General features: G+C 44.7%; 1 protein-coding gene across 1 annotated transcript; it reads left to right on the forward strand.

The window, feature by feature from the left end:
• Nucleotides 1-276: 276 nt before the first annotated feature.
• Nucleotides 277-17574, forward strand: c1ql3a (complement component 1, q subcomponent-like 3a; the record flags this gene model as incomplete). The annotated part of the gene is made up of 2 exons (XM_079291957.1): nt 277-954; nt 17395-17574. The coding sequence occupies exons 1-2, from the start codon at nt 373-375 to the stop codon at nt 17572-17574; spliced, it is 762 nt and encodes a 253-aa protein (XP_079148083.1). The 5' UTR covers nt 277-372.
• Between the last annotated feature and the right edge of the window lie 4083 nt (nt 17575-21657).

Below are 21657 nucleotides of genomic sequence, written 5' to 3' on the forward strand. Positions count from 1 at the left end.
CTTTGGTTCGGGACCTGTGGATCAGAAGAGGGGCCAGACCCCACGTCTGGATTCCAGAGATGCTGAATCCAGTGCTTTTGGAAATCACTGTCTAGTAGAGAACTTTCAGAGAGACTTGGTGAAGCAGCGCATCAGCGGGAAAGAAAAGTGCGGAGAGGAGAAGGACGAGGACGCCGAGGGGAGGGGGGCTCTGTGTTCAAAACTTCATTAAAACATCAGCAACAAAGTGTAGCTCCGCTACATCTTTTTCTTTCAAAGGTTACCTCTCCAGCCAGCAAAATTCCACCCAAAAGCAGACAACAGGATCGGCCTGCGCTCACGCGGCTGGTCGGCAGGAAGCGGCTAGTGGCAGCAGGGGTCCTGGGGGTCGTAATGGTTCTGGTTCTGGTCATCCTCATCCCGGTCCTGGTCAACTCAGCGGGCTCGGCGGCGCACTACGAGATGCTCGGTACCTGTAGGATGGTGTGCGACCCGTACGGCACGAAGTCTCCGACTAGCACCGTCACTGCGGACACGGTCCGAGAGAACAGCCTCGCGCAGTCTTTACCCACTTTTATCCAAGGTCCGAAAGGGGAACCAGGTCGTCCGGGTAAGGCGGGTCCAAGGGGATCTCCTGGTGAGCCGGGACCGCCCGGTCCGGCGGGGTCACCGGGAGAGAAGGGCAGATCTGGTTCACCAGGACCTCCGGGACTCAGCGCAGCTACCGGTGCAATAAGCGCGGCCACCTACAGCACCGTGCCCAAGATTGCTTTTTACGCAGGGCTGAAAAAGCAACACGAGGGCTACGAGGTGCTCAAGTTCGACGACGTGGTGACCAATCTGGGGAATCACTACGATCCGACCACCGGGAAGTTCACGTGCTCCATCCCCGGGATTTATTTCTTCACTTATCACGTCCTGATGCGCGGAGGGGACGGCACGAGCATGTGGGCGGATCTGTGCAAAAACAACCAGGTAACAAACTGCAAACATCCACTACAGTCTGAAGGGCCCCACGTGCATTTCACCCCACTGTTGTTGTTTATTTTGTACTTTTTACGAGGTTCGGGAGTTCACGCTCCATTTCATTCACCTGCACCTGTTTCTTTCATTGTTTTTAAATCTCCTTTTCTTTTGCCTTATGTTTTGATGCTTTTAATGGTTTTATGTGAAGCACTTTGAATTACCTTGTTGTTGAAATGTGCTATACAAATAAACTTGCGTTGCCTTGCACATCCCACATGCAGCCTGCTCAGTCTACTATTGACTGTAGTTCAGCCATATAGCGTCAGCCGTTATTAATAAAGGTGTGTGTGTGTGTGTGTGTGTGTGTGTGTGTGTTTGGAGGGGGGGACTGGTACCTAGAAGAATGACAACGAGATCGGGCAGGGTCATGCAAAGCCTGGTCACCATAGGTCGGTGGGCTTAGTGGGACAGAGAAGATGGGTAATTAGTCTTCAAGGAGACGGAGAGAAGAGGTCCCAGAACTCTCTGTAAGCCGGAGGACTGAGTAAGTCAGCACAGTGGTGCTGCAGGAGCCTCACTCGCTATTTTCATGGTTCATTCAATCAGAACAAGAGCAGAAATTCATCTGTGGATTTATCCATCTTTACCGACAAATCACAGTGGAAATATTGTCAGGTAATAGAAATATCACAACGGAAACATCCAGTTAGTTCTGCATTACTATCATTAGTACAGAGCTCTACATAAAGACGTGTACATAAGTATAGTTCTAATTGTAAATAATGTCTCCTTAGTGTGAATATATATACATATTAAATATGATTGTATTATTATAATTAACAATTACTTGTAAATGAAATAAGGGAAGATGTGTGGTACATTTTTGAAATATCTCTACACAATGTCTGGAAAGTGTACAACCACAGTTCAGCAAAGCCATCCGATATAAAGTAGAACCATTTATTATCAAATGCAGTCAAAGGATGGACAGAGGCCCTTTGCTGCCTCCTGTCTCCTCATCTCAGTGTTCTGCTCTCTGTAGTGATCAGGCTGTCAGCAGCAGATCTAATCCGCGGGGCAAACCAGTGTTGCAGCGTCGCTCCACCAAGCAGACGCCTCGTGCCTGTCAGCTTGCTGCAGACGCACCGAACACTGCCAACATGTCGGCATGAAAGCAGCAGAGCGCACACCGTGACAAATCAGATGCTGCTGAAAGACATGGTTCAATTAGGACTCGTGCTGCTGAGACCTTTCCAACACGGTCAGAGGACACACATGATGAACACGTAATGAAAGAGTCCATCGCCGTCATTTATGATTATATTGAAATCACTTGATTTAATTGAAAGAAATTGTTTTTCAACAATTATTTTCTTTTAAGGTCGAACTATTAAATCGTCTTCTTACAATCATTTTCAACATTAATTCTACCCATTTCTAGAGATCAACTGCGCTCAGTGCTTACTCAAGATACATTCCATTCATATAAATCATTCACGTAAAGAAAAGTAATTCACTTGTTTTTAAGGAAAGTACATCATAAATATACTCCCTTTTTTAAATAACATCTGGAGACATCTGCCTGTCAATTCACTGAAGTCTCCAACAGAGACCGAAATGTTATTTTATTTAAGGCTATTCTCTGATGGTGTAATAGTTTCCATGCAATAGTAATAATTATATTTAATAATAATAATAATAATATAAATGCTGCTGCTATCGGTCATTATTTAGTAACCTATAATTATTGGCATTATTTTGGCAACTGGATTGAAAACCAAATTCACCGCGAAAGCAGCGGCTGCCAGAAGAACATTCTGCAGATCGATCTTAGTCTTTGTCCTGTCCTGTGTGCATTGCTCCATCAACCTCCACCTAAACTGCTGCATGTCATCTCATGCTCCTGGTCAACCACTGCACTCTTTTAAACCAACAAATAAGGACTAATTCAATTCAAATGAAACACGTCCTCATTGATGTCTAGAATAAAATAATATGCCAATCAAATCAATTCTAAAAATATAAATCGTCAGATTTAAGGAGGCAAATCTGCAGCATAATGAGTACTTGCTAATTGCACATTAGGCTCATAAAAAGACATTGTATGCAGGACTTGTAATAGACTGTTTTTTACATACTGCTACTGTAAGTGATCTGAATACTTCTTCCACCACCACGTTGCAAGAAACAAACCTGTTCAAAAAAACCTTACCCAAGATGATAATTAAGTAACAGGAACTTGCAAGCTTATAAAATAGAGGGGTGAGTGGTGAACAACGCCAAGGGCCCCACCAGCTGGAGGCCCTTGGCGTTGGAGCGAAGTCAAGGAAAGTAATCGAGGATTTACACATTCTTTCTTTTTAGACTCACCAATTCACGTGATCTGCATATCTGGGAGAAAAGCCACACTGACAGGGAGAGCCCGCAAACAGCAGGTGTGTTTGAACCAGCCCACTCTGGCTTCTTGCTGTGAGGTGACCTGCAAACATTATAATGTGAACCACACAGGGACAAGACTGGGATCAACTTGTCCTTTAATGAACAAAAGACAGCCTGCAACAACAGATAGTGATCTACAGCCTGAAAATAAAGTAGATGGGGACTCAACAGTACCTACTCAATTTTGATGAGCAGTTATTGCCTATAAATCCAGATGTTTGCTCCTAACTTGACATGCTCTGTGTTGAGAGTGAGTGAGCCGCTGACCCACAAAATATGTGAACACAGTGGTCAGTTTTAGGTCTTTGTGAGACAGCGAGCAGCGCGGCGGTTCTTTGTGTCTACTTCAGTGGCATTCAGTCCGGTGAAATACGTCTCTAAACTGTTTGTTGAAAACTTCAGGATGTATTTTTTCAATGCTGAGGTTAATGTACAGACGGATCCACTCTGACATCCTCTCATCATCTCAACACCTGCAGCTCACACCTGCATGACAGAGGCATCAAAGGCACTGCTGCACTGATGATCAGTAACCTGGACAATAATGTCACAATCATACAGGGTATGAATAGGCAGGTTTGAGAGTAGAGTGGTGTTGAATTTAAAATGATAAAATATTATGAAATTAATTTAATGCAAAAATCAATCCCTGTATCTGATCTTGTCCAGGACACGGAAAAGCCAGACATGGTCCTGTGAACAACGCTAAATACTTTACTGTTTCCTGGTGGTGCTGAAATCACACTGCAAGAAAACTGGGTCTCAGTTTCTGGCAGTTTTACAAGCCTGAGAAGCTCCGCAGTACAATCCCATAACTTCTATATCATAGGTTTATCTGTGAATTAATATAATTCTACAATTCATTTATATATATATATATATATATATATATATATATATATATATATATATATTAGGGGTGTAACACATAAGCATAAAAAAAAAACTGCTCCTTAATGTTATGTAGTATTGTTACTTACATCTTGCAAAAGACATTTTTAATCTCAATGGGACTACCTGCTTAAATAAAGGTTTAAAAAAAAAAAATTCAAATATATATATATTTTTATATTCAAACGTATTGTTCGGTTCGTCATGCGTACCGAACCGTGAGCCTCGTACCGAACGGTTCAATACGAATACGCGTATCGTTACACCCCTAATTAGGGCTGGGCGATAAATCGATTTAATCGATTAATTCGAATGTGTGCTTTAAGGCGATGTGTTTTATTGAAAATCGAGAAAATCGCCCCCACCCCTCCCCCCCGTTGGGTTCCCGTAGTAGAGTGCGCGCGCATTGTTTACAAACTAAAACAATGGCGGCCAGCAGCTTCACTGCTGGCCGCCGCCGCCGCCACCTCACAACAACAACCCAGCATTTTGGAGACATTCACCAACTGTACTCCGCATGAGAAGAAGAGTGCCCGGTGGAAAGCCATCACGGATGCAGTCGCGATGTATATCGCAAAAGATATGGTGCCCATATACACCGTGGAAAAGCCGGGGTTTATTCACCGTCTCAAAGCTTTGGACCCCAGGTACGTGCTACCAAGCCGTAAACATTTTTCTGACGTTGCCTTGCCTCGGCTGTACAATAGTACACGCCAAAGGATCTCTGCGGAGCTGGAGGGGATGTCATTCTACTCCGCAACAACTGACCTGTGGTCCAGCAGGTTGACCCAGACACCGATCCACTTGACTGGTGGAAGCGTCACCAACTTAACTTTCCAAGGCTAAGTACTTTAGCAAAGAAATACCTCTCTGTGCCAGCTACAAGTGCCCCCTCTGAGAGGCTTTTCAGTGTGTGGGGGGGGCATTGTTACATGCCACCGTGCATGCCTGAAGCCAGAGGTAGTAGACAGGCTTGTCTTCCTGGCAAAAAATATTTAGAAAAAACATGCACTACTGTTTAATACTGTTGGTTATGTTGTGAATGCACTTGATTTTGTTTACATGCACTTATTTACTGTGCAAAATATGTTATGTTGATGTTAGATCAGATGTTGCACTTTTGAAAATGTGAATGTTAAAGGGTCATATACATTTTATTTCATGCTGTGTTTGTATCAGTGTATTCAGTTAGAAAAGCTTACTGTAAAAAGTTACATTTGCACAGTTGTTTACAATGGAAGGCTACTATTTAATGCCATTTAATGTTATGTTTAATTTAATTTTATATTTAAATGATTCAGGCAAACAAAAGAGTGACCAAATACTTTTTGTATACTACAGGCACCTTTCTACAATGTTCAGGTTTTGTTTGCACTTTATTTTTATCAACCTACTTGGGAAAATCATCACAAAATAAAAGAAAAAATTGTTTTCAACAGCTTCTGTCATCTGCAAAAAATTTTGGGGGAAAAAAATCGATTTAAATCGTGAATCGGATTTTTTGTAAAAAAATCGGAGATTTTTTTTTTAGGCCATATCGCCCAGCCCTACCCCTAATATATATATATATATATATATATATATATATATATGGATATGATCATTGACACATGCAGCGTTATTGCTTGTCGCAGTTTTAATAAAAAATAATGAATAAACATCAAAAATATGAAGCGATTATTAATAACTCAATTATAAATCGTAAACTCATAAATTAGTATATGAAGACGAATGGAACTCAGCTTCCACCATAAAACACTTTAACTAGATTTCATTTAGGATGCTACGCAATCTTGAAAAGCAGGGAGAACTACTAAAAGATCAAACAAACAAAATGAATGGAATGAATAAAGAATATGACGAAGAGTACAATGAATAACGATAAACCGGAAAAGGATTAAATGCGATCAGCGTCATCGTTTGACGTTAAATGTTGAATAAAAGATGAATGCACCATTCATCGTTGAGAGTTTGAGGAGCACCAGGGACGACTGAGAAGCCATTTCATATTCGATCTAATGTAAGGAGATCCTCCTTTAGGCCTGAAGCTCATTGGTCTGTTTTATTCATTTTTCTATCTCAGACTATTTTATTATCTGACTTCAATTTATTTCGTCTAGAAACATCAAATGCATTCACATCTGAAATTGTATTCTTTTCACCTGACGCTCTGATGGGCAGATTGGAGGTTAAGCTGCATGAAGTGGCCGCACTTTCTCCTGTGGCATCTCGGATCTTGTTGGATGATAGTAGATTGTTAGAATCACATTCTTCCAGCTCTCTCTCAGGGCCAGTTGGTTCGGCTTTCTCTGGTATCTTCGGACCTGGTCATCGCCTTCATGGAGGTTTGACTTGAACCGTTTTTCTTCATCTCCATCCATGCTGAATCATCCTATCGCCCCCCTTTGTAGCTGCAGGGGCCATTATGGCCTGTTTGCCTGTTTCAAAATGTCTCTTTTTCTCAAAAGCCGCTGGAACAAATCTTCAGCACGTTGGCTTCACAGGTTGGAGGTGCAGGTTGTGGAGATCACCCGTCAGCGTCAAAGTCCAGAGTAGAAGAGCTGTGTCTTCTGACTTGCTCTTATCTTCTGAGACAGGGATGTAGTGTTCGGTGCGAATAGCAAACCACTTTCATCCGAACAACCATCTTGATTCTGTCATTTAACCTTCTTTTACATAATTGATACTAGTTCATTTACATAGTCTATTGACTGGGCTATCTCAGCTCTAGTTTGATATAAATCAACGAATAAAACCTGATCAATGAAATACAGAATGAATGAAACAATCACACAACATAGATATACCTTCTTATCATGACACGTACAGAACTATGTAGACATATATGTTTGCCGATGTGCATCACACTGTATATGAATGGATAAGATCAGAGTCAACATTTCAGCACAGATCAGTGTCCAAGAAGGACGGGGGAGGATATCCCGGAACAGACAGGCGGGTGGTCTGTGCTGTGGTTGAGAGGAAACATGCAGGCAGAGCAACCAACATCCAGATTATATGGCAGGAAACTAAAGAATTGGAAACAGAGGTGGTTGTCATGGATGTAACTATTCTTATTATTTATAAACTCTGATGTTTTCACTTAACATATGTTAGTTTGGCATGACAAAATAATTAAGGTACATGTTTTTTTTGCATCAAAATTCCCAATCAGATGTGTGTGTGTCTCTTCTGCGCCTCAGGAATGTAGATGCTCGTAAACCATTAATTTTGCTTCATTATTTTCTGAATTTGTTTTTATTTCGTCTTTATTACTGAAGCACGTATGACAGAATGCACTCATGAACATTGGAAAGGGAAGCATAAGGCCGCGGTCAACAACCCAGTCAGACCTGCTGCAACAAGCCAGAAAGGGAGGAGAGGCAAGATGCATGCCAACATAAGCCAGCTAGGACCGAAGGCTACTCCACTATCCTCTTCCTGGCTGAGGTCCAGTCACAGGAAAGTTAGTCTAGACACAGGACAGTGAGCAGGACTCCGGTGGGACACGAGGAGGTAAATGGTAAATGGACTGTATCGTGCTTCTCTAGTCTCTCGACCAATCACTTTCCAATTACTACATGTCATCTTTCACACCCATTCACTGATAACAGGGGCTACCATGCCACCTGCCCATCATGACTATCTAATCATTGATAGAGCATTCATACACAGTAGGCGCAGCTACGGGAGCAACTTGGGGTTAAGTGCCCAAGGACATGTCGAGTAGGACTAGCAGAGCTGGGGATTGAACCGTCGATCCTCTGACTCAAGGACAAGACTGTCAGGGCTTGAAATGGTGTAAATCGAAAGTTACGAACGTAACTACGGTTCTATGAATCCTGGATGACCGCCAGAGGCAGTGCTTAACACTGGATGTATCCCGTCTCGCGCATGCGCAGGTCGAATATTTATATCAACAAAGTCACGTGTGACCTCGGATGACCACCGTCATCTATAAGTTCCGGTGTCATCCTGAGCTCAGTCCTATGGAATCTTCTCGCGAGTTCACGGGATTCCGAGTGACCAAGAACTCTGGCGGTCATCCAGGATTCATAGAACCGTAGTTACGTTCGTAACTTTCGTTCTATTTCATCCTTACTGACCGCCAGAGGCAGTGCTTAACACTGGATGACTTATACCAAAAGAGTCACGAGGAAGCACAGTAACTACCCCTTATAGCTCCGGCAGAGAAAATTGGCCAAGAACCCTCCCCAGTGGGTGAGGGTCGGCAACGTTAACTCTGTAGTGTTTGGTGAATGTGCTCGGTGATGCCCCTGAGGCCGCCGCACATGTATCCCCCACAGGCACACCACTTAGGCTTGCCCTCGGTGTGGAGACACTCTTGGTAGTGACCCTTCACCCCGGATGGCCGAGCGCAGCCGCTCGCCTTGTATGTATCGGCAATGGCCTCCACTATCCAGTGGGACAGGTGCCGTTTCTCCTTTTTTCTCTTAAAAAGGAGCACAGCCCTTCTTAGGCTCACCATAACTGACTATGCAGGCGGTGGCTTCCATATAAGCTCTGAGGGCCCACACTGGGCACAGCAGCCTTGACCTCTCCTCTCCCGATGGGGGAGGGGGCGGGTCAACTTTGCCAGCTGGATAGGCCGGTTTATATGTGAACGTATCCACCCCCTTGGGAGAAACACTGCCTTAGGCCAGAAAGTGACACCCAAGCCATCTGAGTTCCACCTCAGACATGATTCTTCCACTGATAGGGCATGCAGCTCGCCCCCACATTGAGCTGAATTGACAGCAAGGAGAAAACCGACTTGCTGATAGCCATCTAGGCTCCGCCTGTGCCAGGGGTTCAAAAGGACAAGCATAAGCTGTCCAGTACCAAGGGTAGGTCCCATGCAGGGGAGACCGGCCCTTATCCAGGAGAGACTGTAGAAACTCAGTACCGCAGGCACGGGGCGCTGTACTGGGACCTTGTTCTGAGCCGCACACTAGTCGGAGAACAGCTTCCACCTGTTTCTTGTACTGCAGGCAGGTAGACCGCGCACTGGCATTCAGAATAGTCCGTCAGACTGGTTCTATGCAGCCACTCAGCATCCGGTCGGGCCCTCCCGTGACCCCTAATTGAAGGCGGCAGGGATTGGAATGCCAAATCCGACCCTCTAGTCGCGACAGGAGATCCCTCCTGTCGGGGAAGAACTCTGACAAGCTTATAGCAAAAGCGGAGGGACTGGTGGAAAGGCACAAAGAAGATCCTCTGGCCACGTGTGAGCCAGGGCATCTTGACCCAGAGGGCTGGTCCCCCCCGTCAGGGAGACCCAGTGGGGGCAGTGGGTCGACACGTCTGGATGCAGCCGCCACTCTCCCGGTGGAGGCTTGTAATGGAACAGGAAAACCACAACCTTGTACCATTCTCCTGGTGGGTACATTGCCCACAGGCTGGTCAGGCGAGGGGCCTCCCAAGTCAGAAGGCCACGGTGATCCCCGTAGCAACTTCTGCAGATCTGGTGCCCCATCGATAGTTCATGGGAAATCACAGCAGAGGTGCTGTCCACCGGACAAGCACATGCTTTCCCTTCAAACATGGAAGGAAGTGCTCGAGCGCTAGCTCTAGAACCTGGACCTGCGGTCTTTCAGCAGACAACTGCCCCCAGGCTGTCCCGTTCTGTCACCCTGCACCCGCCTTGAGAGGCAGGTAACTGTTGTGACAATCTCCTGGTGGAATGGAACCGAGCCCCTGGGGCTCGGTTCCTGGGACACTGTTCGCCAGATATGCACTCCCTCCATGGGGATAGTGAACAGATGAATAGACACTGTTTCGATAATATTATTGCCCTGTATCTGTGCCACTTGGCATCCAAGTGAAGGCTGTTCAGCCATCCGCACTGGGGCGACAGACAGGCCCTCATAGGGCCACACTAATGAAGGTTATGCTCTGAGAAGGGCTCAGGTAGCTCCTCTCCATGTTCACCTTGAGGCCCACCGGGCCACGTGAGAGAAGGCGAGCAGTGTCCTGTGGCGCCTGAAGCCGGGACGGCGCCTAGGTCAGCCAGTCTAAGTACGGCCGTATGTTCACGCCCTGCGATTGCAGGGGGAAAGGACAGCAGTAACACACTGTGGACACCCATGGGGAGATGGGAGAGTCCGAATGGAAGCACCCAGGACTGAAAGTTGTGGTGATGCACCATGGGAACAGGCGTCGATAGACGTGAACCACTCTCCCTTGGAAATCCGCTGATGGGAGAAAGAACCCCGACAGCCGGCCTGGAGACATCTCCTGGCACCCCTGCCGGGGGGGACGGGGATGTAAGTAGGGTTGTATAGGTAGCGGTCCGGCCTCTCAGCAGGACGCCGAGGCCTGTTGCGGCTACTAGGGTAAGCTGGAGGCTGAGAAAACGGCCTTGTGGGCCAAAAATGGGACCCCTAGGTCTGGGGGTGCAGGCATGTCCCTGCAAAGACCAGAGAACTGCTGCCTGGTCTGGCTAGCTCTAACAGTCCGCTGAAGCGCCTGTACAGCAGCTGACTCGAACAGCTCACCAGGCTCCACTGGGACAGTATGGAGGGTCCTCCTACATGTCTCAGATAGGGGTGACTGCGCCAGCCAAACCTGGCGACGAGTCTGAACCAGCCACGTTCCCTCGATATGAGCGCAAACGCCTGCAATGAAGCATCACTGAGCAGAAGCGTCGAAGTAGCCCGCTGCAGAGAATCTGCGAGGGAAAGCCTGAGGTGGGAGAGGGAGTTGTCGATACGGTGCACAGCGCTGCTGTGTCCCAAGCCCTGGATAGCAGGTCATCTTTGACCCGACATTGGGTCGAGGGCACCTGGCATCGGGCCTCAGAATCTCCTCAGGGGAAACTGATGGACGCCATAGTCGTCTAACTGGCTGGCATACGTGCAAGGCCAGATTTGCCACCTCCTGCATGGTCTGATGTAAGGCGGGAGAGAGCCCTGGTGTCTCCACCATGCACGCAACTCCCTCAGATATTCCTCGGAGGGAGGAACAGAAAAGGTGGTGAGGGCGGGAAGGTGCCTGAAGAAGGCACTCACAGGTGGATGTTCCAGCTGCTGTGTATGCCCGGCGTGCAAGCGCCATACCAATGACCAGGGTAGGTTGGTCTGGATTCAGCTGCCCTGACAGGGGGAGGTAGACCTCCCGCATCAGGTGTTCCACTTCGGCCAGCCTAGCAGACCTTACTGCTCAAGGCGTGATGCCGCAGGTCCTGCCTGGGTTCTCCCTGCTAGGGCAAGAGGTCAGGGCCGTCCTCCGGCTGAAGAGGAGCTATACAGGTCCTACAGCCGGGAGAGTTGAACATGGCCGCGATTCTGGTGGAACCCTTGTCCCACTAGTTTATGCGGAATTCCCAATCAGTCCGAGCGGGAGCGCTCTGCTGAATGTTGAGAGAACAGGCAGGGGGCAGTCAGTGGCGAGTGATCCTTCGGACACTCTTCCCTTAGCCAGCCGCTGCGGATATTGGTGACCCACCAGTTAGCCTGAGCGAGAGCACTCTGCAACTGCGGAAACAGGTCAGGCAAAGTCCTTATAGTGAGAGGGGCGAGGACACTCTCTAAGCCCACTCTCTTCACTAAGATAGTTGCTGCAGATATTAGTGTCCCCCCAGTTAGCTTGAGCGAGAGCACTCTGTTACCGTAAAAAACGGACAAAACAGACCACAGTCCGTACAGTGAGAGGGGAGCGAGGACACTCTTCACTAAGATAGTTGCTGCCGATATTGGTGTCCCACCAGTTAGCTTGAGCGAGAGCACTCTGCCACTGTGGAAACAGGTCAGGCAAAGTCCTTATAGTGAGAGGGGCGAGGACACTCTTCACTAAACTAGTTGCTGCCGATATTGGTGTCCCACCAGTTAGCTTGAGCGAGAGCACTCTGCTACTGTGAAAAACGGACAAAAAGAACACAGTCCTTACAGTGAGAGGGGAGCGAGGACACTCTTCACTAAGACAGCTGCTGCAGATATTGGTGTCCCACCAGTTAGCTTGAGCGAGAGCACTCTGCTACTGTGAAAACGGACAAAAAAACCCACAGTCCTTACAGTTACAGCAGAGTTACAGCACCTGTCTCCACTTGGACAGGTGCTGTAACTCTTGGTGTGCTACCAGTTAGCCTGAGCGAGGGCACTCTGCTAACTGATATCCGCTACCGATATGTCCATAATGTTTACAACAATCAATGGACACACCGAGTATTAGCTTAGTCTAGTTAGCCGGAGCGAACTCGACAGCCGTAATGCGTCAAAACCATCAATGGGCACAACCTCCATGTTGATTTAGTACAACTAGCATTCACCGAGTTAGCCTGAGCGAGCACATTCCGCTAACTGTGATCGTTGTAATGCTACAAAGTTGATGGCCACAGCCCCAGTACCAGCTTTGTTTATCTAGTTTCCCACTGAGTTAACCTGAGCGAGGACGCTCTGTTAACTGTGACAGCCATAAGGATACAAAGTTGCTGGACGCAGTCCCAGTATCAGCTTTTGTTTAGCTAGTTTCCCACTGAGTTAACCTGAGCGAGGACGCTCTGTTAACTGTGACAGCTGTAAGGATACAAAGTTGATGGCTACAGCCCCAGTATCAGCTTTGTTTAGCTAGTTTTCCACTGAGTTAACCTGAGCGAGGACGCTCTGTTAACTGTGACAGCCGTAAGGATACAAAGTTGATGGACGCAGTCCCAGTATCAGCTCTGTTTAGCTAGTTTCCCACTGAGTTAACCTGAGCGAGGACGCTCTGTTAACTGTGACAGCTCTGTTAACTGTGACAGCCGTAAGGATACAAAGTTGATGGACGCAGTCCCAGTATCAGCTTTTGTTTAGCTAGTTTCCCCACTGAGTTAACCTGAGCGAGGACGCTCTGTTAACTGTGACAGCTGTAAGGATACAAAGTTGATGGCTACAGCCCCAGTATCAGCTTTGTTTAGCTAGTTTTCCACTGAGTTAACCTGAGCGAGGACGCTCTGTTAACTGTGACAGCCGTAAGGTTTACAAAGTTGATGGACGCAGTCCCAGCTAGCATCCAAGTTAGCCTGAGTGAAGACACTGCTAACTGCGAATTACGTCAGATGTAAAGATTAAATCTCCATGTACACAACGCCAATGCGGACTAGTGTCTCACAAAGTTTGCCTGAGCAGGAACACTCTGCTAACTGTGATAGCCGTAACACTGTGAAGGGCGGGCCGACAGCGTAATTCTACGCTCTCGTTAGCGCGCCACTCGATTACTAGAGCGGAAGCGCTCTGCCAACCGTGGAACAAACAACTGTTATAGAAAACAATGTTAATCGATCTTACCGATTGCTGTCATCACGACTTAGCTGACCCTTATCAGACTGGTGACGACCGATGATAGGGGCGTTCACCAGTCCGCGGCTCGATGTCCGAACGGCGAACACACCGTTCCCTCCGAAGAGGGACAGCTCGTCGCAGCCTTTGGAGGGCGAGAGAACCGCAACTCCGACCGGTAGTCACAAGGCTACAGCGACGAGCTCTAATATGTCTTGATCGTAGACACATCCTTGTTTAAGCTACCATGGTAGCTAACCTGCGACGCGAGAAGAAAAAAAGGACTGAGCTCAGGATGACACCGGAACTTATAGATGACGGTGGTCATCCGAGGTCACACGTGACTTTGTTGATATAAATATTCGACCTGCGCATGCGCGAGACGGGATACATCCAGTGTTAAGCACTGCCTCTGGCGGTCAGTAAGGATGAAATAGAAACCAATGGGACAGCATTTTGCTGCAACATATCACGTTATCGTGACAACGCCAAAAATATAATGTGCAATTGTGGGTATTTATTTTATACTTTTTACTCCCCAAATGAAACGTCTTCCAGGCTCTTTCCTCACAAAATGAGAAGTCATTTTAGATGAACTATCTACCTGTTTTTGTCAAAACAGTTTCAATGACAAATGTACATGTTAATGAATGAATTAATAAATATCCTCGGATTTCATGTTTAGTGCGCCTCAAAGTCTGAGTGTGGAGATTGGGATCGGGCCTACTGTTCATGGAGGAGGGTTAGGCCAGTGTGCAGGTGATGGATGAGATAAAGACAAGGCACACAATCTCAAAATTGCCGTAAGAATATTATTGAGAATATATTATTTAACAGCTAACAGCTAAGCTAAAGTAACAATCAGATCTGAATAGCTTCTAAACAACTGTGGGAGCAGTGAGAAAGTTGCTAAAAGAAGTAGAGATCTACCTGAACGAAATTATGATAATAATTGTTGTGATGTTTGGCCATGTTGCCCAGCCCGATACAAAATGCTGAAACCTGGAAATATATTTAACAATCAGAATCAGCTTTGTTGGCCATGAATGTGTGTACACATACATGGAATCTGACTCTGTTTTCCTCTTCGCTCTCAATGTACATTGTCATGTACGGTGCAGAGGAGGGGGAGGTATCCTCTGTGGCTGTCCCTGACTATCTCCTGTGTTTATCGCAGAGAGCTGATCCCTCTCTGAGCCAGCAGATGGAGAGAGTTCTAACCATTGATGATGGGAAGAGTGTCACAAATGGTTTACGTGCTTGCAGTGGTGGTGTATCAGAGCGAGGGGCATCTGACCTCATGCCCTTTGCAGTTCATTACTATCTCCGGAGTTCCAAAGGGAGTGGTCACAATTGTGGATTGTCATCATATTTGTTTGGTTTCTTTAGTCAACTTCATGTTGGCACGCTTTTGAAAAATCTTGATGCTTCCCGTTTTCTGTGCAGTTCCTGGGGGGGGGGGGGGGGGGGTGACGACCCTCCTCCTTCCATACACTAGGTGTCCCTGTTGCTTGTGGTTGTCTGCAGGTGCTGATTGGAGTGTCATCAGCTGGATGAGCCACACCTGAGTTGGTGTGGATTTGCAAATCAATACCTTCTTCTTTTGGTAGCTTCGCTCTTTTGGAGAGGCTATCCTTTCTGCCACCGGCTTGACACAGTTCTTTTGGGTTTATATTCTGTATATTCTGCTATACACACACCTATACATGCACTTCAGGACTGACAACTGATACATAGCCTTTGTATTGTTTAATTTATGTTTGTGGGAAATAAAAATGCTTTTCTAAGCAGCCAACTGGCTTGTCTCTCTGTTTTGTTGCAGTCTCTGAGTCAGACTGTGACACTATCTATCGTCTTCGAATTTGTACACACAAACGTCTGACATTTTGACTAGATTGCCAAACGTTTTTATTTATTTATGTTAGGTTAGGTCAGATTTTTACGCCACACGATTATCATGGACAGAATAATTTACGATATTATTGGAATATCTAAAAAATATAAGAATCAGTTAAATGAATCTACAACTTTGTTTATTGTGCGTTTTTTCTCTTTTTTATTTGTATGGAGATGGACAGAGTCTGTAACCATAACTGTATGAAATATATATTCTCACAGTTGAATCGTCGCAGTGTTGGAAAAATGTGGTTATGACACAAAGGATTATTCCATTCGGACTATATGGGGGTGCTGGATGTCTGATTTAACATTGAATTGCTTGGTTTCTTTCTACCAAAAATCATTATACATAGCCTATTCTGGTGTAGATATCAGCTTATTAATAATACTGTTAATATGAATTTGGAAATAACCAATCAATCTCCTTACTGTGCATGAATAAATCACCATGTAGACTAAATTGCACTATCCGTCGGAGCTGCATCTTGAGAATAGCCTCAGAAAGGCTGAATAACAACAACATAAGGCGGCTGTTTCAAAATCAGAGAACCTGCACTGGCTGTCTGGCCCACAATGGATCCAGTACAAAGTCCTTCTCACTCACAGAACCCTCCATAACCAGCTCCCTCCTAGTGCACCGACCTGATCCACCACCACAATGTTGTCCCTCTGACACCTCCTGTCTCCACCACTCAGGACCAAACACCAGACCTGTGGTGACGGAGCCTTCGATCATTTCAGCTAGTGTAACATGTCTTTGAGTACCTCAGCGCTTTAAAATGTATTATTCTTAGGGCCCAAGCACCAACAACGTCAGGTCGCGAAGGCCCTATTGAAATTGCTCGGTTATTATTATGATTTTAATTTTTGTAAATTGGACGCATTTTTGGGGTGCTTGCCATGCTCAACAAAACTTTTCAAACTTGTCAATCGTGGGGAAAATAGATATCTGGCATGGTTTATTTCCTTGGGCAAGACAAAATGTGTCTCTAGCACCCAGTTTTCAAAATAAAAGACCCCACCTTTAACTTTCCAGTAGCTGTATGAAATGTGGTAGGTATATAACATGGAGGTAGGTATATATAGTATATAGATTAATGAAATAGAGCACTCATATAAGAAGGCTTAATATATTTTTGAAGAAGGAGAAGCGGAGAGAAAGCTGTTTGCATCTGATCTCTGTCTCTCTTGCTGTCTGTGGACTGCTACAATGGTACACACAGATACACACTACATCCACCTAAAAGCGCAGTTCATTATTCTGTATCATGTAAATGGAACGAATGGTGGGGGACATAAATGAAAAAGACATAATTCAACAATCAGTTGACATTAAACGTGACCAATCAGATTTGACTGGATATTCTTAGTCAGGGAAACCCCTGAATTCTATGAACTATTATTGGCAGTGACAATAGGGATACAGACAGGAACCTTGGGGAGAGAGAGGGGAATGACAGACAGACAGGAACTGGATGTTGTCTGTGTCTTAACTTTAAGGTCACCTGGGAGCGGCTCGGAATTAATCCTACCACCATCGTGTGTTTCTTATACACACAAAATGTCATAATCTAATTGAGATTATGCAGATTGGGAGATATTGACAGAGGGCAAACCTTTCCATTATTTCTTCCCTCGTTGTGACACCTTCAGAACAAAACCATCAGTATGTTCACCTCGTCCACTGCGGCAGAACGCTCAGCCACATACTACGGTCAATCTCATTTTTTGACTGTGGCTCAACTCTCAGTCTTAGTTATGCGTGTACACATATGTTGGATGGCTGAATGAGTCAGCGGAGACAGGGTGCACCGCTCTCTGAAATGTGGGATGTTATGAATATTTCAGCTCCTAATGGCAATTAGCAGGGCTTCAGACTGTTTGTGCTTTTGAGATTTCTACTTGATGTGTAGGATTCAAGCATGATTGTAAACATGTGTGTGTGTCTGTGTGTGTCTTCCTCCAGGTGCGTGCCAGTGCCATAGCCCAGGATGCGGACCAAAACTATGACTATGCCAGTAACAGCGCTGTGCTGCATCTAGAGCCAGGAGACGAGATCTACATTAAACTAGACGGAGGCAAAGCTCATGGAGGCAACAACAACAAGTACAGCACCTTCTCTGGATTCATCATCTACGCTGACTAGACAACAACACCATCATACCCTGAGCTGTTACAGGCCGTCTCGCCCAGTCCTTTTACAAATCTTCCCCCTTCAAATATGATGCTCAGACTTACTCTTTTCAACATGTGTGGATGAAACAATATTAATCAGCCTTCATAACCTGCACAATGTTTTATTTTCTACATTCTGCCAATGTCACTGTACGGAGCGAAAGTTACTTGGACAGTAGCATCAATGAAATGGTCGAATTGTCAAAGTGATGAATCAAACCCGATCCTCTCTTTATACCATGACATCACACTTAAAGTTGCAGCTGATGTCTTTGTGTTGATGTAGTGATGGTGTTTGTGCATGTGTTGGGGTGTGGGCAGACATTCACTAATCATCAGTAACCTGTAGCCTACATGTAACCGCCTGCTGCTATTTGAGTTAATGGTCAAAGATGGATGTTAATAGATACAACTTTAAAAAGGGATGACTTTCACTGAAAGAGGCGATTTGGTGGGTCCTCACTCTTAAATCTGATTGGGCCACAAGCTACCTGTAAACAAAGCAAGAAGAAGAAGTCAAGAAGAAAGTAGAAAAAAAGGAAATCAGATAGAAAAGCAGCAGCTAGTGGATTGTTCTAAAAACTGACCGGGATGATTTTGTGCAATACCTAGTATAATAAACTATATTCATGGTAATAATGATTAAGAAAGCCCTCAGTCAGTGTGTGTGGTTTCTTTCTTTCTTCATTGATATAATGCTGTGGAGATAGCAAGGAGAAGCTGGTTCCACTTGAAGGGCATTATGATACAATGGCAGCAGATTATAATTCCTATTATAAACATAATTACCTCTTTATAGAATAGTCTTTAACAAAATTATTATTTTTGATTACATGTTATCAAATTACACATTTTTGTTTATATGCTCATGTTCTGATTTTATTATTAATCATTATCTAATGTCGTGATTCCTCACCATAGGTTTGTAGCCCAAATATTACTTAAGCGTTATTCAAATGCTTTCATTAATGTTTATGCATATAGAAGTCTTTTCCTTCGGCCTAATTTACAAAACAGCAAAGAAAACTTGGCTTTACAGAGGGAGAAAGTTTGGCAAAAATAAATCTGAAAACATGATTTTAACGTCGGCCCCTGATGTCTGCTGGGAGGCAAGAGGGAAGTGAGGGCGTCCATGTTGAACCTCAGACAACTGCTGTTGCGAGAACTGAGTCAAAAGTAAGGGTCTGTCCTCAAACTTGGAGCCATTCTTTTCTATTAGCGGGTCCCTGTTTTCTTATCTTGTGCACGAGCGTGAGGAAGCACAGACATGCATGTGCACGTGCATACGCGTAATGCGGTACACATTCCTGCCAAGGGATCCACACTATTCCACTGATCTACAGGTAGAGGGAACCCCCCCAACATATGCTGCAATGCTTCAGCAAAGGCAGATAACTAGAAGGCTATATGCTCGTAAACATTGACGTAAACAATGTCACATTTCAAATACTTGGTTTGCAAGTGTTTCATGTGAGATGGAGATTTGCACTCAACACGTCTGTTAGCCCTTATGGAGACACATATTTCAATCAGGAGAGACTTGTTTCATAAGTTTAACAATGATTTATTATACAAGCGTCAAATATGAAAAAGTGCAAAGTCTTTGGCGATTGGACTCCATCCTGAAGTACTATCACCGAGGGTAGGGATACTGAGGTCCAACAGGCCTAATCCCCCCCTGGAGTCCAGACACTGGTGGTGGTGATGACAGGAGTCGCTGCTATCTGATGATGACTCAGGAGCACGACTGTGATGCTGACTGGAGGCGACTGGGGTGGAGGAGGGTTGCATCTGCTTAGCTGCAATGACACCTGACAGCAGCAGAGAGGAGAACACTATTTAAAGATTGACAGCAACGATATGATTGGCTTGAGGACCCGGTGTGCCGAATCTGGTTGGTTACTTAAAAGTGCACGCCCCCAATCAGCTGATAGAGTACTTACAAGGAGAGGAAAGACAGAGATTACTAGTGAGTGTCTTCCTGATTGAACTTGCGCTTGAGCTACATTTGGTGAGTAACACTGAATGAAACACGTTGTTTGGCAGGTAGTGTGCCCCATGTTGGAAAAATGCACTACACACCACCAAGGCAGTAGCTTCTAAGCGTGTGGACAAGTACATTATTCTGACATGCAGGGATAATGCCATGGATTTTTTGCGGTAATATTTGCCTCCTGCCCTTCAGTACCCAGCCAGTAACCCAAATGACACAATGTACCACAGACGCAGATCTCAAAATACTTTTTTATGTCTACATGAACTGGTGCATGTAACTTTTAAAATGACATGCATGAAAAAGTAAACAAACATGTATAACATATAGCTCTATAAAGTAGCATCAGGACCTTTGATTTCCATTTTGGATAGATGTTAATTTTTGACAAAAGCTATCTCATGGAAACTTCAAACTAACTTTTTTCCGGACCTCTCATTGCATGCATAACCTCTTTTTAAACGCAACATGGCTGAATGATCCATTATGACCCTTTTTTTTGTGGTAGTAGCATTCTCTTTTATTCACTGACACTTTAGACCAACTTCATTTTGATCTGGCCTCAGTCATATGCACAACCTCCAGTTTCTCCAAGAACACCATGCAATGTGCTTCTGAATTCTTTTTCTACTTTTGATTTTCAGCCAGACCATTAACGGTCACACAGCTTGACTTTTTATCTACACTGATAGATAGAAGCACGATGAGTATAAATGGCAGACGAAAACCATTTAATTTAAGAAATTAAGCAGTCTAGACAACTTCTGGCCAGGTACACTCCTGGTATATTCCAAATACAGATATGAATACATACTGTATTTCTGTGACATAAACAAACACAGGGTACATAGATACACATACACCCCATAGTAATATGCAAATATGTAAATAAGACATCTATAAAGTTGTTATAAGGATGTATCGTCCTCTTAATCCAGTTAGTGTTTCCAGTGCTTGAAGTCTTTGTACTAAACTAGACGAGATAACACGATGAAATTGATACATTTACATGCCACTGCAGCTAAAACAAGTCCTTCCCAATATGTCAGACTGTTCCTCTTAAACCACATACTGCTGTACACTGAATTATGTTACTATGTTCAGCTTTAACTTTAACTGCTTCCTGAGATTCAGTGGTGAGTTATTTAAAACCAAATAGTTGTGCTGTTGAAGGCACACAGCTCACAACCCATTATTGTTAATGCTGATGAACTGGTTACCAACTGTGGCTTTTGGTATTAACAGTAGGGGTTAGACCCTTTGTTGCTGCATACCAAGGATATGTTGAATGTGGACAATTTTGCATTGGGTCAGAACAAGCGACCATTACCTAGAGTTTCGTGGTATAATAACGAATATAACAAGCAAGAAAGTCCACTTAGGACGGGTCAGAGGGGTGCTGGAGGGGTCAAACAAACACAGGACTTTGATTCAGGAGGCCACTGTTTGTTTTCTGTGTGAAGCCAAAAGAAAATGCTTGATTTATGCTTGTTACGCAATGTTGTTGCTGCATAACATTACGTAAGAATGGCAGCTAAGGGTGGTTGTTGTTTATTTATGCTAGTTTCATTGTTACGTTACATTGTTACGGTACATTGTTACGGTACATTGTTACGTTACATATACGTTCCATTGTTACGTTCCATAGTTACGTTACATTGCTACATTACATTGTTACGTTACATTGTTACGTTACATTGCTACGTTACATTGATAGGGTACATTGTTACGGTACATTGTTACGTTACATTGTTACGTTACATTGTTACATTACATTGTTACGTTACATTGTTACGTTACATTGTTACGTTACATTCTACGTTACATTGCTACTTTACATTGTTACGGTACATTGTTACGGTACATTGTTACGTTACATTGTTACGTTACATTGTTACGTTACATTGTTACGTTACATTGCTACTTTACATTGCTATGTTACATTGTTACGGTACATTGTTATGGTACATTGCTATGTTACATTGTTACGTTACATTGCTACGTTACATTGTTATGGTACATTGTTATGTTACATTGTTACGTTACATTGCTACGTTACAT

This window comes from Melanostigma gelatinosum (genome assembly GCF_949748355.1).
Source record: "Melanostigma gelatinosum genome assembly, chromosome: 20".
In the NCBI taxonomy this organism is placed as follows: Eukaryota; Metazoa; Chordata; class Actinopteri; order Perciformes; family Zoarcidae; genus Melanostigma; species Melanostigma gelatinosum.